Source organism: Antedon bifida, chromosome 3 (genome assembly GCF_963402885.1).
Source record: "Antedon bifida chromosome 3, ecAntBifi1.1, whole genome shotgun sequence".
NCBI classification, from domain to species: domain Eukaryota; kingdom Metazoa; phylum Echinodermata; class Crinoidea; order Comatulida; family Antedonidae; genus Antedon; species Antedon bifida.
In genome coordinates this window covers 7,603,510-7,622,797 of record NC_136228.1, presented here as the reverse complement: position 1 = coordinate 7,622,797, position 19,288 = coordinate 7,603,510, and the positions used below count along the sequence as shown (strand labels likewise).

The 19,288-nt window shown below is 33.2% G+C and overlaps 2 protein-coding genes across 3 annotated transcripts in view; both read right to left on the bottom strand.

The window, feature by feature from the left end:
• Positions 1–19,288, bottom strand: part of LOC144838823 (rab-like protein 6) — a 273,930-nt gene that overhangs the window by 77,986 nt on the left and 176,656 nt on the right. The gene's annotated exons all lie outside the window — the stretch shown is intronic.
• LOC144838844 (uncharacterized) lies at positions 1,750–14,826 on the bottom strand. Of its 2 annotated transcripts, none has more exons than XM_078694353.1 (3): positions 14,758–14,826; positions 6,182–6,408; positions 1,750–3,916 (listed from the first exon to the last, which is right to left on the bottom strand). In XM_078694353.1, the coding sequence occupies exons 2-3, from the start codon at positions 6,245–6,247 to the stop codon at positions 3,671–3,673; spliced, it is 312 nt and encodes a 103-aa protein (XP_078550479.1). In that variant the 5' UTR covers positions 6,248–6,408; positions 14,758–14,826; the 3' UTR covers positions 1,750–3,670. The 2 variants fall into 2 exon arrangements, with proteins under 2 accessions (XP_078550479.1, XP_078550478.1); XM_078694352.1 differs by lacking the exon at positions 14,758–14,826 and adding an exon at positions 10,084–10,201.

Genomic DNA, 19,288 nt, shown 5'->3' with positions numbered 1-19,288 from the left:
TTTGTTATTATTTCTATTGAATGTATTGTCTATAGATTAAGTCAATCGGAAAATGACAGCCTGTGTTTGCCATTTTTATTATCAGTTTATAAGCATGGAGTCTCCACTCTAGCAACTTACAAACTGAACAACTTCGAGTTTGGAAAAACAAGTTTTGTAAAGTTTGCTAGTGACACAAGTTGACGAACTTTGGCAAACTGTTGTAGAAGTTAGCCCAGTCTGTCTACACTGCAAACTTTGAAAGACAAGTTTTGTAAAGTTTGCTAGTGAGACCAGTTGACGAACTTCGGCAAACTGCAAGATACTAGTTTGCAGAATTTAGTCCAACCTGTCTACACGTACACTAACAAACTCGGTAAATCCCGATTTTGGAAAGAAAAGTTTGCTAGTGTACTAGAAGCAGTGCTGTATGACTAGCATGACTATAAATACTGTGATTGGCCGAGTTCAGAAACCTCAGCAAAGGTTTGTCAAGAAGATGCTGGCCTAACTAGTTTTCTGCAGTTTGCCGAAGAACTTTTCCAAACAGGCTTGGCAAACCCTATGAAAACAAAGGTTTTGTAAAATTTGCTAAACTTTTTGTAAACTCCCATTAAAATTATCCTAAGTAATACGTTTTAGTAAGACAGTATTAATAATGTAGGCGTACCGAAAGCCTCCTGGTATTTTTCAATAGGCCTATGTGTTTCATAATCTCTTATAAAGTCGTATAACCTTCTGAAGATGTATCCGGGTTGGTGCATTTCCATCGTTGTTGATATCTAGTATTTATTTTATATTTATTTATATCATATCATGTACAACAAAAGTACAATTAAAGCATTTAACACAACATAATAGCCTCCTCGCAATCAGACAACACTGGATTCTTAAAGTTGAGGTTTAGAAGTTTACTTGTACACAGTCTTGCAAAATATTTATAAATGTTAGCCACATTTTATCAGTTGAATGGTTATGCTTTACCCTCCACCCCCCAAACCAAGGGTTCGAATCTCGTCGATGTGGTCGATTATTTCGAGGGTTAAGCCTGCTTAACTGGTGTTGGATTTCGTGTGTGTTGATGGACCGCCTGTTACCGCCATCGCTTGACGTGAAAATCCTGCAGCTTATTGTCGCTAGTAGACAACCATGCACCAACAAAACTAATGTAGAAAAAGTAAACACGTGGAATCATTTAAAATAAAATAATTTAAGATATATATTATATTGGGAATGCAACTGTTTGGAGCAACTGTTATTTCGGACTTTAAACGAAGAAAAAATTGAATTCCCACTTTACGAGTTAGCAGTCAATTATTTTGAAATTTATTGAAACAAGTCGTGATTTAAAACCTTTGAAGGACATAAGTGATATCTGAACTTATTGAATTATTACAATTTAACAGCAATTTGAAGAGCTTGACATTTACCAGGCGCGAGAGTTGTTTCGGATAAGTTGTTGTGGCGTCCTAAATGTGGCAAATACTGTACATACTTAAAACTTGGTTCCAACTTCTTTTCGTAGTCTCAGGATATAAGTGTGGTTTGCACTACTACGCAACGCAACGACGGCGTAATTTGTAATTTGACTAATCATGACGCGATTGATTATCCAAACTGTCGCTTGTGATTGGTCAAAATATCACCATCGTCATCATCATCGTCATTATCTTCCTGCTTGTCGCCATTATAAACATTTCAAATTTCGTTATTACAGGACACAAACAAACACAAATATTTATTATCAAAATCATATATATTTTATTCGACATTGTTATGTTTTAATGGTATTAAAATGTTTTCTTTATACATAATGTCGACCAAGTATCTTCGCTGTTCACTATAACTAATTTATATTTATTATAATATTGTACAACAATCACACAAAAAATACTAGTTATATAAGATTTACATTAGCGGGAACACTACGCTATACATTAGTTACCAAGTACATGTAAACAATAAATCACTTTTGGACAATAACGCGTTTATATTTCTCCTAAAAACGCGTTTAATTTACCCAGTGACGTTACAAAGTTACGCACGCGTACAAACGCTGTCGTTCTGTCCAGTACAAATCTACCGTTCAAAAAATATATATAAATATATATGACTCTTTGTCGTTAAAATGTATTAATATACTATGTTTTATTTCACAATTAAATACTATAAAATGTGCGTGTTAAAGATCAAACATACACTTAACGTTATGTAATAACAAACATTCCCAATAATGTTTTAATTTACAAGGATACAAGGATACAAGGAAACCGTATTCATCCCAACTTGGGAAATTATGTTAGCAAAGTAATTGATGAAGGTATTATTTTACTTAATTTTATGTTACACATTTCTTATGTGGAGTATTTGGGTCGTATTGTTATAACATATAACAGAACTTATTATAGACCTATTCAAAATATGAATACCGTATCGTCTGCAGTTAAAAGAATCCGTTATTTTCTTCAGTAAGATAAAACAATAAATAAAAAGAAAAACGTCCGTAAAATACATACAATAATGATTAATATTAATAATAATTCTTAATAAATACATACATCGAAAGAAACTTAAGAATATTAATTAATAAGACAACTTCTTCTCACTGGAATGTACATCCTCAATTCCATATTACAGTAGAATCCCCTTTTTTGGGACACATCCTAGTATAAAACTTAAGACGTACGCTTGACGCGGTAATGTGGCCAATCACAAATGAGTTTTATGATACGTCGCTTGTGATTGGTCAAATTACTTGCGTAGCGTAACGTCATTGTATTCCAGTTGTAACGAAGCCTTATAAGTGACAAACACTAACCAACAGAGGACAGCTGTTAATGGGACACTGTAAAGTCCCGAAGGTGTCCCCGAAATATGGGTTCTACTGTATATCAAAGCTGCTTTTATTGGATAAATCCTGAGACAACAAATAACCACAAAGCCAATGCATGCGAACATGCGCATAAGCTATCGTGCGTCTCCATTCGTGTCGTCACTAACGAATTACAGTAGCGATTTAGAAAATATAACTTAAAATCAACGTTATAGTATAAAATGTACTCTTAATGTTTATTATATAAACAAGAACTACATTTTTAAAGAAATACCTAATTCTTAACTTCAACTTTTATATAACCGATTTTACGTAGCGAGCGAGGCAACATAAAATGTTATGCTAATGTTTATTTATCATAAACAAAGCTGTATACAATTTAAGAGTTCTTGGAAAATTCGTAACTTAAACATTTATAAAATTATGTAAAATGTTTTATATTGTTAATGTTTATCATTATAAACTAACTAAGCAAAATCCTACATATTTTTGTTAACTTGTACTTTTTTCGTGTATTTTCGGAATATTAAACAGAATTAACATCGAACAATACTCACGTAGTCGCATCGTCAAACTTACGCCATTTCTATCCATTTTACCTAAACATAATATCATGCGTGACAACTTAACATCAACATAACTTTACCGCGGTACTGCTGCAGCTGCACATGTGTCAAAGTATGGCATACCGTATATAATAAAATACTGGGTAATTGTTACTTGATTGTTACATCGTAACTTTAACTTCAGTTTAAGGCATGTTCAGTTATAACTCATATAGAGATGATTGCCTGTTCCGAATGTGATTTTATATATTAGATGTTTTTTTTAATGTACTTTTTAGTATACGTGTTAACTTTAATGTTTCCTTATTAGTATATTGATAGACTTTGTTCCTCCTCCCTTTTTTCTTTCTCTTGCTCTTTTTCTGTTCAATTTCTCCGTGAGAATATTTCGGTTTCTTGTGTACTTGTCGTCTAACGCAGTAATTGCCAGTTGCTTAGCTTCCTCGCTTCCATCACTGTTTAATATATGCGCCTTTTTCTTGTCATACTTTGACGCCATCTCAATCAAATGATTCTCTATCTCTTCTATTGTGTTGAACTAAAACACGAAAGAAAGAAACAAGAAAAAAATAAATAAATTATGCGTTTAGAAACGGATAACGAGAACGAGAGCAATAGAGGGCGTGTTATTTATTATGTTGGCTAATAATTGAAGATAAAGATAACTCGAGCTTTTAATAAGCTTTTTAAACGTCACCAATATATCGATATTTTTTTCTGATAATAAAAAGGTTTTTAAGGATATAACTGTATCAACGGCCAATCAGGACGATACTTAAACATTTCGGACGCCCGTGCAAACAAAAAAGGACATAGGCCTATACATGGCTGCAATCGCGTGCTCAAATTTGACCATTGACCATCCGATCGAAAGTAGAGCTGTAGAGTAGCGTTGCACGCGACTAAAAAGCAAGCAAGCAAACTTTACAAATTTACATTTTGGCAAGTAAAAAAATTAGTTTCGAGGATTACCGGTACCGGAGTATAAATTAATAGTTGATTAGACCTTTCCTTTTCTCATGTCCTGCCCTCAGAATATTCTCATGTTCTCATGATCCAACAAAGTCTGTCGAAAGCAATTGATGTTTGGAACCAATTTAATAATGGAACAATAGACCAAAAATTATGTATGTTCTTGGTTCACCTGTACTTGATCTTCCTATAAATATTGAAGTTGCATTCGATAGATTCTGTAAAGGTTTCATGAAACGGGCAATGGAAATGTTTAGTTCTTTGTTTATTAAATCCCTATTACTTTTGTTACTTCATATTTTGTAGATTTTGTATTTGTTGCCTTGTTTTGTCCTGCATTGCTTGGTCCTCCAAGCTGCGACCTGGGATGTTTGTTACATTCTCTTGTTTTTTTATTTGAAATAAAGGATGCTTTTACTACATTTTAAGTTTTCTTGTTTAATTCTAGACGCACCTTCTTTCAAGAAACGTGCCACAAGTGTATATAGATTCACTAGGGCTGGTCAGATACAGTACATGCACTTATTTGAAAAAAGGGCAATGACATCACGACAAATATGTAACTAAACGGAAATGCACATTTTGTCTTTTTTAAACAGTGAGTGTAGGTCAAACGAAATACAATACGAACTATCAGTTTATTTCAATAAACCATTGAAGATTTTGTTCTTCTGAACTAGAGTATAATATTTCCTAATTCAGCATTTTAAATTTATGTCAAGGCTAAAGATTTATAATTTGTCACTTAATTGTTAATTCGTTCACGGATTTTTTTATTTATTTATTCATTTCTTATAGTTATGAATAATACAAACAGAAAAATAAGTGTTAATTTCTTTTTCAGATCAAAAAATATATAATATAGTAAATAAATTTACGAAATGCAATGTTTAAATTATCATTATCTATAAATAATCAATAGACTCATCCAACTGGTGTCTGTTTTTGAGAAGAACAGCGGTTCAAACGCGGCGCTCAGTAGGCCTGCCGTGGTCACAATAACAATTATTCGGAATAAATGCTAAATAAAACTAAATCAAAAACTTTTATAATACGATTCTACTGCGCGCAAGCTCGGTGAGTTTTAGAGGTATGTCATCTGGACATGGAATTCTAGTATATTATATTTAACAGCCGATTCTCAGTGTTGTATCTTCATAGCATGACAATGATTCCCAGTAATATAGGCACATTCCAAGAATCGGCTATAAATGTTAAAAGTGAACAAGAAAATATACAACACATTTAAGCAGCGTGGAATCCACAATGAATTCATATATTATATTATATTTAACAGCCGATTCTCAGTGAACACTATTCCCTAGTATCATAGACAAATTCCAAGAATCGGCACGTTTAAAGATATATTGTTTCCCCTGAAAAATTAATTTGTAAAAATGTTTTTGTTGAATATGCCATTTTAATGTCACATAGGCTAATAGTTATTCACTTTGACAAAAAATGGGGCCGGAAAAAAAATTATTCACCTGAAAAACTGTAATTTAAAGCCAAAAAATAGTCAAATTTGCTGCCAGGTTTTTGGTTGAATTTAATCGGTTTAACTTTGTTAAAACTACAAAATGATCTATTCAAAGTCAGATTGTATCAATCTTCATTGTTCATGTTTTTGGGGACAATACATCTTTAAAAGTCAGCAGCGTTGAATACGCAATCAATTTTGTTTTTCTCTTTTTTTGTGTGTGTGATTTGTAAAAGGAAATGAATATAATATTTCATAGTCTTAAAAGTCAACAAGAGTGTAGGTTTGACCCACCCAATAAAATAACGTATAACAACGCATGCCTTATATACATATATAGAGCCTACATACCTTCCCTGCTGAGACGTACATAACAGTCACGCAGAATACACACGCAATCAAAAGCCACCGTACCATAATCGATCAGTATATTTTTAACAAATCATTCACAAATAAAATATCCTTTTGGGCTGTGTTAAACAAACCGAGTTGGTACGTCCGCTTCGTTTGGAGACCAGTCGTAATTGAAGTGCAGGCTAACAATTGAAGACTATATCATGCCCTTGGCTGATGATGCTCTGTATTTAAACATAAAAGAATGAGTTATAAAGACTTGAGTGTAAACCACAGGTTAATTGTACTACCCGCAGTTGTTCGTCTTTATCCTATAATCTGATTACTAAACCTTAAAATGGTTATTATGATAAAAGGTATCGGCGGCAGCGTGGACATCCGCATTTTTCGTCATTTGCAATTTAAAGAACAACCAACGCAAAAAGTTAGGCATTCTTGGAATTGGAATTCCATTCCACGCTACGCTCATTTTGCCGATTAAAATTTAATGTAAAAGATTTTATTAAAAATTCCATTCTGTGGTTTGGTAGATTTTGGTAGTGGGCGATCAAATCCATATCCCATCTTAAATACATTCATTTTTACCGAGGATGTGATTGTGCTGAGGTGGGCGGGAACAAATTTGAACGACTTTCACTAGCCGGTACTGACGTAGGCTTACCTATAATCTGCACAGTATCATAGAAAATTATGAAGTACATATTAATTCAAACAAATAGACGAAACAAATTGGTCCAACGGTTTTAGGAGCGACACCATAATCGAAATTAGCCGCGTAAAGTCCTCTGCGTTTCTGCCTTCAATTAACACTTCGATAGAGAATACCTGTATTTTAGTTCACTATAAATATTTTCATGCACCAACATGTAACTTATTACATAAATGCTATCAAAAGTATCTTGTTTATCAACTTATTCAACTGTGGTTCACCTTTAACGTCACGCACCATCTGAATTTGGTAAATGGTTTTACATTTTTTATATAATGATACCCTAAGGTGACGAAGGTGTAATTGCTTGTTCTCACGCTTATCCCACTACTCTACACAATATGATAGACGACAAGTTTATGGGTGAAATTAATTCAGTGACGACACGCGTGTGCGTATTCGTGTTGATTTGATTTGATTTGAATTTATTAGGAAAATCATCATAAAAAATACATATACAAAGTGATAACATAAATTACGGACATTACAAATAATACATTTATAAAAGATTTTCCATGATAGCCCAAAAAGCAGTTTTACAATCTAAAATAAAAAATAAAAAAATTACAAAGTATTGCATTAAACACGTAAATAACAAAAACAATAATATAATAAAACGTTCTATTGTGAACCAAACGTTAAACAGTGGTTCACTCTCAAGATTGAGCCATGTCACGTGCTTATTTGTTTTCGTTCATTAAACACTTTTTTGAAAGTAAATAATTAAAAACTCAACAGTTATTTTCAGAACTAATATACGTGATGTACCGCAAACTATATATTAACATGAATTACATTTTTATTGGCGGTACACCTCCATGATTGAGCCCAGCTTTATATAACTAAGCGTATTGGTTTTTAGGCTACCAACAATAAAAATATGTTTACATAGTATTAACCTCATTTGGATCATGGATCATTATTTTGTATCATAAAATCCTACAAAATGTAGTTCATTATTATTACCTTTTGTGAATTCATTTTACAACTATTTCTTCCCCTACGGGAAATTAATAAAGCTTAAACCTTATGAAAGTTATTAACATGGATTCTAACCCCCTTTAGGCATCAGAATTCGTGATGTTTTTCAAGGTTTGAATAATGTCGGGTTAAGAGGACATATTCGGTGCTACTTTGACATTAATCCACTTAAATGTACCATCGTGTAGGCATAGGCCGAGTAATTTACTTTTTCAAGTTTGTCAATTTAGGCCTTACTGTATACCTTTGCTTATCAAATAAGATCATAGAGGGGAGAGAGCGAGAATAAAGAAAAAATGAAACACTGTTGAACGGCACAGTTCGTTGATCTCTAAGTTTACCATAAGTCAAGGTCTGCTGTGTCATATTATTTAATAATACAATAATAGTTAGTACAATATTATTCAAAGGATAAAATTGTTGACACAATGCATTTATTTTCCCTTCATCAACACTAGTTGACAAGGTGATACCTACAATGTATTGTTAGAAATGAAATTATTGGATCCCACCTTTAAACCAGATTGTGACGTCAGCGCGTGGCCACTAACGAAAAATGTGTAAAAAGAATGTCACAATACTAAACTGATCCAAAAATAGCGTGTCCAAAAATATTAAAAACTATTTCTCTAAGTTTGACTTAAGTAGTTTGACTTAAGTGGTTTGAAAGTCATCACCGATATTCTCCAATATGATAATCTCATAATCGGGTAATCATAATTGTATTGTTAGAGAAATAATTGAGGTGAAAGTTCCGAATCAGATAAAGTAGGGCCTAACTAAACTATGTATGTAACCTTCGTAGGAAATATTATCACGTTCCAGCGGTGTGTTGGGTATGTAGAAGAATAGAGAGATGATCACTTAAATTATTCAGATGAACTATTGCTCTCAATATACACTTCAGGCAAAAATCATAATACAATATAATTAATGAATCTGTATTGTATTCAGTAAAAATAATTCCGATAGTTCAAACCCTGATCAAATTGCAGCTAAAAATACTTTACCTGTCTGACACAACACACGATAGCCAATGAACGGTAAGATCTCGATATTAACCAATGAGCGCAAAGCAAAGCTTCTCGTCTGGCAAGCATTAGCCAATGAACGCAAAGCAAAGCTTCTCGTCTGGCATTCATTAGCCAATGAACGACAGTCAAACTTTAACATGTCGTGCCGGCCAAAGGTTGCATTGAAGGCCAGGATGAGCGCGCGCCGAAACGATCCCCAATGATTACGATTTGACACTGTTTTACTTAGTGTCTCCTTCTACACCTGACCTCCCTCATCGCACATGAGGAATTTTCAAAGGAAGCCAAAATAAATATCACACTTTCATTTCTGGAAACTGAGAACATTATAATTTGAACTTTTGAAAGTCTGGGTGCACATTTGCTTTGCTTCCGAGAAGGTAATTGAAGTGCGCGGACACCGGCAACAAAATAGTTCCAAAATCAACAGACCTAAAACACCTGTGGAGGATTTGCAGCTGCCCAAACTAAACTAACAAACTTCTTAATTTGTAATTGAAATCACGAACAGGAGAAGGCACGTTTTAGTTGTTACATCTCACTGCATTCAGTACTTACTGTAAAATCATTACATGTTTAGTGACGATAAAGCATTTATCCATAGGCATATAATGTTCACAGTTAGCTTGCCTTTATTATTCATTAGTGCTATATAATACTCTAATGATATTTAAAATAGCTTTGCATATAATATTGATATTTTTTCCCGGTTCGTCCTCAAAACCTGATTTCTGTTCATATTTTTAATCGTAACATCTCGGGTATTAGAAAAACAAAATCTTTCAAGCATGACATCGATAAAACACTCATGGTGTACCCTCTAGTACTTATACTGTATAATAGCTCTTTGTTCACAGTTTCCTAATTTTTTTATATACTGTATAATCATGGTATAATATAGGCAACACTGACCATTATTCTATCAATAATTAGTTGCAATCTCTAAAATTATAAATGTCATCATAATTAAGGAAACTAAACATAGATACATGATTTTTCATATAAATCTCATTTTCAATCTACTGTTAATGTGTGTTTAAACTACCCTGGGTAAATGATTAAACTAAAAAAATAATACCGGTATAGGTATGTCCTTATGGCCTGTTTAAATACCAAGGCTATAGAGAATTGTGGCTTTGCTCTAGGCCTACAAATAAACGTTGTACTGTACTCACCGGTAAAGTAAATATTAAATATAATCACAGAATCTTGAAATAGTTAATTCCTGACTGAGTGTTGCCGCACATTTACTGGGTTTATCTTACTGAACTGAACAAAGACACTTGTTTCACCCCGTTTTATATGGTTAGGAGGCAAGAAACTTATATAATTGTAGAGGGCGCTATATGTTTTGATGGATTCCTGTTTTGCTACGTGAATGTTCGCCGCTTATAAAATAGACGTAGTACGTTCTTGGTGAATAAATAATGAAGAGGTTAAAGATGTATTGTCCTCCAAATACATGAAAAATGAAAATTAATAAATCATAATTCGAATAGACTATTTTGTAGTTTTAATAAAGTTAAAGTTAGAAAAAGACACGAGGGTTTTCACTTAAATTCAACCAAAAACCCATTGGCTGGCAGCCAATTTGACATTTTTTACAGTTCTTCAGGGAATTTTTTTTACTAATCCATTTTTGGTCAAAGCGAATGACTATTATAGAAAATCAAAATGGCATATTTAACAAACAAATTTGGAAAAAAAAAATATTTTTCAGGGGGACAATATATCTTTAAATTTATTTCCAAAAAGGCTAGTTCATGTTAGGACTGTAGAAAAATGCTATCGCGTGAATGGGAAGTGTGCACGGGAACAGTATCTACTAACTACGAGTTCTTAGTCCCCTATTCTATCATTACTTGTCAACAAGACTCAATTTTGAAATATTGTTAACGATGTTTTCAAGAATTGCGTTCAGTATTGTTTTAATTCCCCATTTTCTTCAATTTACACTAATCTGTACACTCGTCTATTGAAGTGACAAATGCCAAAAAATGATTAAATACTGAAATGTGACCAACTAAACAAAATTAATTTAAACGAATATAATTAAAGTTGAGATTGTAAATAGCCTTTCGGGAGAATCATGGAATCAATTATATTTTGTAATGTATACTCGTTTTTAGTGGTGCATATACCGTTAGTCGGTCAAAGATCAAACACAGTATCGCGGATCACATTCGTAGCATCAAAATAAATACACAGTATGCACATTAAATACTAAAAAACGCAGAGTGCAAATTTAGGGGTTATAAAGGGGTTAGGTACGGTTGAAAGGTTGTTTAATATTCCATCATTGAACACTCTCCAAACCTTCAAAAACCGCCCGTGCGCCAGAAAATCATAAAGAATAACATAGATTCAATTACCGTTTAATTACCGCTCGTCTGTGTAAATTGGCCTTTACGGATTTAGATTACATATTATAAATATGTAGGCCTACTTCTGCATGCATGTGTTCTCTCAAGAATGCATTCTAATTGGAGGAAATACTATAATATTGACATCTATTGTTATTGTTTGAAATCTGATATTGAAATTATTTTTGAAATAAAGTTGATCAAATAATTAGGTCTCATTAAGGCAATTTAAATTGCAGTGACACTATTCAACGTTAAATAAAGCATGGGTGACACTATTCAACGTTAAATAGAACATGAAGTATACATTCCTCCATGATATAGTAAAATAAATTGAGTAAACGAATATTTGTCTTATTTACCTCTCTTGATGCTGTCAGATATGTCTTTATGTAGCTTATAACCCGTAAATACTCCAGTCAACCATCGTCCGTCTTTTAAGCATTTCAGACACAAAATGCTACACAAATATACAGTACCACCAATTTGCATAAGCTGTATAATAATTATGTTAAAATGACTTCCGTGACTTAACTACTAAAGCTCTGTATACACTATCACACTAATTTTACAAAAAAAGTGTGATGGGTTCAAATATGGTAGTGATATGACACCATAATGTCCATATATGGGCACATCAGATTGTTTTGTCACATAAAGTTTGATAGTATAGACAGATCTTTTGTTCTTTCAATGAGATTTGTGCACAAATTTAGCAGAAATGCGGTTGATATAAAATGATATATTATATACGGTTATTCAGAGTTATGTAAAAGAAACAGGTCAGCATGGTATTTCGTTGTGGTGAGATATTTACCCTTTCAAGCTTGAAACCTTTTAAATTCAGAATCGTTTAAACTCAAGTTCCCATAAGCTTTGATTGATTTACTTGCTTTTTAAAAGAAGAAAAACTCACAATGTGACATAAAATAATAACATGTTTAGGTACTGTGCTTTTTAGCACTGACATGTGACAAATACAACTATAAATAAAACTAGACCTTTGACCATTGCTTGGAAACCGTTATAAATTTGTAAAGTCGCAGAATACGATATTTTATAGACCGTCGTAACATAATACAATAAGGAAATATTAATTTAATTCTATCAATTCCATACAAACATCGCGGCGGTTGATTGACAGTTCTAACATTCATGACGTCATAGACGTGGCACGGCATAGTTGCGTTTATTATTGGTAAACACGCGTGCATAAATGTTATTAAAGCTTGGTTCCCACTAGCGACGCAACGTAACGCAATCTACAGCATGGTTCCCACTAGAACGTAACGCAAGGACGTAAACGCAACGCAAGCGTTTTAACCAATGACAAGCGAAGTTATAGACAGTTAGCAATCACAAGCGAATAAGCCATCGCTTGTGATTGGTCAATTCACTTGCGTTGCGTTACGTCCTTACGTTGCGTCGCTAGTGGGAACCACGCTTACGCAGCGTAAGCAAATTCCCTTCTAGTAATTGTGTTTTCCTCGCCTGCGTGAAATCAAACCTGCGATGTTTGCAGCACTATTATTGCGTCGTCGGTTCCCACTTTGCGTCAATACGTCGCTGCGTTGCGTTCTAGCGGGAAGTGATGTATTGCGTAATCACAAGTGGGAACCGACGACGCAACAATGCTGCAAAAATCGCAGGTTTGATTTCACGCAGGCGGGGGCAAACACAATTATTGGAAGGGTATTTTCTTACGTTGCGTAGGTTGCGTTACGTTGCGTCGCTAGTGGGAACCAAGCTTAAGTGATTGATGGTAGAGCTTCTAGTGGGGAAACGGATATCGGTGAACTGATATCGGTAAACTTCCCTGCTGCCCTCTTATAATGTGTATCCTCCTCGACTTTAGATTTAGAATAAATGAGTCCAATCCAACGTAACCACCCATCGGTAAAACTTGGTCCCAACAGGAAGCAAGCGATTTGTGTCCAATGAAAGATAATCCATCGCTTGTGATTTTACTTGCGTTGCGCTTGCCCCAAAAGTGTGGTTCCCACTACAGACGCAACGTAATGACATACGCGCAACGCAAGCGAGTTGACCAATCACAAGCCACTCTTCGAATATTCCATCGCTTGTGATTGGTCAAATAACTTATGTTGCGTTACGTCCTTGCGTTACGTCTAGTGGAAAGAACCAAGCTTTACGTCGTCTATTTGAATAACGACGCAATGGATCATCATCCATCCATCGTGTCGTGATTGGTCAAATTACTTGCGTTGCGCACTTACGTCCTTGCGTTGCGTGGTGGTGGGACCCATGCAAGCTATAAGAATTTACTGGGTTAGGTAGTTGAGAGAACTTGGAACACCGGCGCGGCATTACAACAGGCTGGTGTCAAGACTTGATTCCCCTAATAGACAACCGACGGGCGAACCTACAGGTTTGACAGGTTTTGATGTATGAGTACCGTATGTTGTATACACATGTGCAACGTTGATTGATGGTGCTTCTTGTGAATCGATGCGACAAAAGACGTAGTACTATTAAAATTCCATTGTTATTTATTTCTCATAGGCTGCGCGATATACCGTATCCTCCGGGTTACTGTAGTCAACCTAAACGGAACCTAATGTCAATAGGTACATAATGTTTAGTGTGCGTTTTTGTAGGTCTACGGTTGTAAAAACCTGTTCCGTAGCCAATGGTTGTTTGTACTGAATACGTTTTACGAGATATGTCATTCTATTTTATGTACTTTTACACGATGTAATATTCGTAGTTTATTAATATAACAGTATGAGTAAAGTCAACTTAAACGGAACATAATAACACTGGGTACATAATGTGTAGTGTGTTTTTGTGTAGGTCTACGGTTGTAAAAACTCCTGTTCCGTAGACAATGGTTGTTTGTACTGAATACGTTACACAGTTATCCATCATCCATCCACTTCCTGCGCTCAACGTTTCAATTGCAATAAGCAAACCCTTATAGTAAAAACAAGTCGATCTAACAGGACATCACTGGGTTTAGTTCGCCTTGCCAGGATAGGACAGTCAAGATTCAAGAAGATTCAAGACATTTTATTGGTCCACTTTAAAATGGAAATTTGTTTTGCTTGGCATAGGCCTAATTAAAACAATAAAACAACAAAGAAAAATACATCGAATTGCAAATGGCAATGTTAAAATACTTTTAAAATGTTAAAATACTGTTGAAAACCTAGTCCTTAATTGATCTTATGTCTGGCTGCGACAAATACCAACAGTACTCTACTATGTAGGCCTACTACATATTCTCTGCGGCGCGCGGTATCTGAACGAGCGTGGAGCTGAGCGTTTCGCAGCCACAGATAAACCACTTTATCCTGTTTGCCTTGGTTATAAACATTATTTATGAGACGTATATGTATAAAGAAATACTCGACAAAACAACCTAGTCTGTAGTGCTTAATGCTATATGCCTATATTGTATGAGGACTTTTATTTAAACGCCTTTCGAATTTAGTGCTGCCACTCCCTACTCTACAAAGTACTCACCGATATTACCAATTACCCTCTGTTTGATGAGATAGCAGTTTACCGTTTCACACTCCACATGAAGCCTTATATAACAAGAAGAGTGATTTTCGGAAATATGCGCAGGTTCCTTTTATATAATGATATTATAGAGGGCACTCATTACATTATGAATTTAATTTATGTTATAACTTTCTTGTTTTCCAATCACGAGCTTGTTCCCATGATAATAACGTCTTTTTATTTAAAAAAAAAATCAGGCGACGTATTTTATAGCGAAAAATGTCAAATAAACTGATTTTGATAAATACATCGAAGTAGGCCTAATAATTACTGCGCGACTTACAACCGCTCAGTTCAAATATTAATTTGTACAATGCCCCAGATTTGGTTACCCTAAGATCCTAAAAACTGATTAATATGAAACGCGTTGAACTATAATATTTAATATGAACACGTTGAACTATAATATTTAATATGAAACGCGTTGAACTATAATAATTAATAACGCGTTGAACTATAATTTTTAATATGAAACGCGCTGAACTATAATATTTAATATGAAACGCGCTGAACTATAATATTTAATATGAAACGCGTTGAACTATAATATTTAATATGAAACGCGTTGAACTATAATTTTTAATATGAAACGCGCTGAACTATAATATTTAATATGAAACGCGTTTAACTATATTATTTTCTGCTAAGCCTATACAAGATTTGATGATTATTATTTATTTAAACCGTAGTTTAATATAACATCCGCTAGTTAGCAATACAAATTGTAACTTTATCAATACCCACTTTTACTACTACCCATGCATCCTGTCTAAATAAAATATATTTCATTTTTCTTTAGGCCTATTCCTGTTATTTATTTATTTATTTATTTATATTTTATTTTTTATTTATTTATTTATTGACTACTTTTGAAACATTTATCATATATACTTTTTGAATTTTTTTTTTCTGGTGGAACTAGCCTTAAAGCCCTTTGGGCTTATTTATGTTTATTTTTTTTCTTTTATTACTAAAAATATATTCATCTCATAATACTGTATTCATAACTTAACATATACAGTACATCTCCTTAAATGTTCTTAACACATTCACTTAGCGTATTCATTTTCTTAAACATACCAGCATACCTTTCTTAACATAATCATATTCTAGCATATTCATTTCTTAAGCATAATCATTTAACATACGACATGTCTTAACACAATCATTTTAGCATATACATTTCTTAATACACACCAATAGCCGCCCATATTGAAGGCGTATAGTAGTAGTTCACAGCATAGTTGTAAACATTTAGCAATTTTATTTTATGCCCTCCTGTCGCGCGTGTCATTTAAAAGCCAAAGCAATTTTTCCTGTTTAGATATAATTCTGAAATCAACCAGTTAATCTAGTTAGGGCGTTTCATTTCTGTACGGAATTACTATCCGTAATTTGATTACATTTTATAAAATCAAATTAACAAAATCAAACATTGTAAACAAATTAATGTACCAATTCTAATGTAATTTTCATGAACACGCAATGTAAATATTTTCTTTTCATTTACGTTATTGTTACACCCAACCTCACCCGCTCCCTCCCCCACCCCGCCCCACCCCACACAAAACAAAACAATGTTAACCACTCCTCCAGTTAATACGTTCTGCTTTAACAGATCAGATCTGCGACGACCATTTAAAACAACACAAAATATGTAGACTATACTTTATAACACATAAGCTAAATACCAACCACACCCCATACTAAGAATAGAAAATAACTTTAACGTTTAAAAGAGGTGCAATTCTTAAACAATATAAATATACATACAAATTGAAGATTTTTATAGCAGTACATAAAATTATAGTTAATAATAAGCTTTATATTTATTCACGGATACTTAAATCAACTGAAATTTGTTTTTCAGTAAGGCTCAATAAAAAACACCAAAAAACAAATGTAGCCTAAAAATACCTTAATTACTATAAAAGCAGATAATAAAACAATTACAATGGAATAAAATGATACATTTACATTTTAAGGAGAGAAAAAGATTGTGAAACGGAAAATTGTTTTTGCTTTTCCACGCAGTTATTAATAGATTGCAAGTATATTATTTTGTTATTTATTAGTTAAATGTACTTATATTGAATTGGATTACATTGAATGAGTTCATGACTCCTTTTTCTTTTTTATATCCTTGCTAACCGTCGTCTTGCACGATATCCCAATTTAACAACAAAGCAATCAAAGAACCACATAATTTATATGATTATATACCGAATGTTAAAAGTTCATTGTGGAGTTGCTCTGTTCGGCCATCACCCTAATAGTGTCCTTGCTAGCCATCATGTCTCACGATATTATTATAACCCAAATTAACAACAAAGAAATTAAAGATTTACAACCCACATACCGGACGAGTATCGTTTGGTTGATCAAGCAAAAAATTAACTTTAGCGGTAGTTTGGTTTGACTACATTATTGATAAACATTTATTCAACCTTTGTTAATTAATTTTTATTATGTTGTTTTGGCATCAGAAAAAAGAATTTTATTTGTGTATTTTTTCCAGTAACAATAAAAATATTGTATCTTGTAATGTACACATGGCGTTTCATACATTATTATCATTTTTTATCAACGTTAGTTTAAAAATATCAATACAGCACGAACAATGTTAAAAAGAACTTAAAGACTTTTAATTAAATTATCACAATATACGTTATAAGCTAAGAATATAAATAGACTGGCGAGAAACGACAGACAGAAAAAAAATAGTAACTAAAATTTTGATTACTAGAGTATTCACTCGAATTTTAAACAAAATGTTTTATCATCAGATCTAATTTGTATCAGATCAGATGTAATTTTATAATACTATTCCCCACAATATATTCCGATGCTTTATGGCGTATATTTAATTTGATCTTTATTAATTTGCAGTATAATCATCATATAATCATATTATTTTTTCGATCCGAAAATAAACAAAAAACTAAAATGGCTATAGCGGCCAACTTAGTTGAAACTTGGTAGTTGCAAGGTGAACCCGTGAACTCATCGTGAACACGGAAATTACTTTGACCGCGTACAATTGAAATTGAGTTGAAAATCTACCGATGAAATCAGAAATTTTGTTTTAAAACTTTTTATAATATCTTCCTAAGATAGAAATATGGAACAATATCGTAATAGTGAAATCAAATTTACATTTCACGGTACATCTGAGATAGATCAGGATAATCCAAGGCAGAGATTTGTCCCGAAGTTTTTCCATTGTGCTCGCCTATGTCAGTAAGAAAAAAACATTACAGAAAAAAGCGCTTCGTATTTGTTCTAAATCAACTTATCTAGCCCATACCAAGCCACTCTTTTTAAAATTTAAAACATTAAATATATTTGATATCAGTAGTTTGCAATCTGCTTTTTTTTATGTACAAATACGAAAATAATAAACTCCCAAAATCAATTTATAACTACTTTATGAAACATAGTCAACTACATAGTCATAATACACGTAATGTAAATGATTATCTTTTACCTAAATGTACAAACACTTTGATCAAGAACTCCATTAAATACCAAGGAGCTAAATTATGGAATTCAATCCATGTAGATATTAAAAATGCACCTACAACTTCTAAATTTAAATTAGTACACAAGAACTATTTACTTTCAAGATATGATGAACGTTGAATATATATATTTTATAAGACCAGTTAAGATAGGATAATATGGTTTAAATAGAAATTGTGGCTTTGTTTTCTTTTATTTTTTATTAGTTTATGTATTTTTTTTTCTTTTTCGTATATAATGTTATATCTTGGGGTGGGTCAAACTTAAAGTCTTTATGACTTATGACTCTCCCTCCCCCCCCCCCCCCCCATAATCACTTATTATTTATGTATGTATTTTATTATATTGTGGAAATAAATTGAAATTGAATTGAATTGAATTAGAATTAACCATAATTTATATATAGCTGATCAAGATTCATTAGACTAACTATGAATATATAATGTCATGAACAACTTGCATATAATATCATGTATCAAGATTTTAAGTCGGTATTCACTGACCCGGCTTTTCGTTAATAAACAAAAATCATCCAATTTATAATCAACAACATAAAGCTACAGAACTAAATGTAGCCAGGTACCACAGTCGTTCATCACAGATTTGGCCGAGAAAGCGCATGAGGGTCAGTAAACCATGGAACCAACCGTTTCCAAAAATGTGTTGGGTATCTAGGCCTCCTACAGGTCATAAGTAAATGCCGGACGGAGACATTGTGTAAGCTGTTTCAACTAAATATTTCCGTTATTGCTACAGTATTAAGGTAATCGCAATGTCACGTTTCACGTATAACCGCACCACAGTTTTGAGGGCCAAATGTAAAAAAATTAATATGACAGAAAGAAAGGAAATGGAAATCAACTTTTGATTTGAAATGTCATATTTTTGTGGTATTTGACAGCCAGGTAATTTTTGTGTATGTTGAAAGGCGTTCTACATCTTTGAAAACAGAATGAAACGGCAGTTG

Bases quoted from the DNA above. Each gene is read 5' to 3' on its own strand.
- LOC144838844 (XM_078694353.1), bottom strand. From the start codon at position 6,247: ATGGTACGGTGGCTTTTGATTGCGTGTGTATTCTGCGTGACTGTTATG. The intron at 3,917-6,181 runs GTATGTAGGCTC...TTCGTGTTTTAG, and splicing joins TGTACGTCTCAGCAGGGAAG to TTCAACACAATAGAAGAGAT.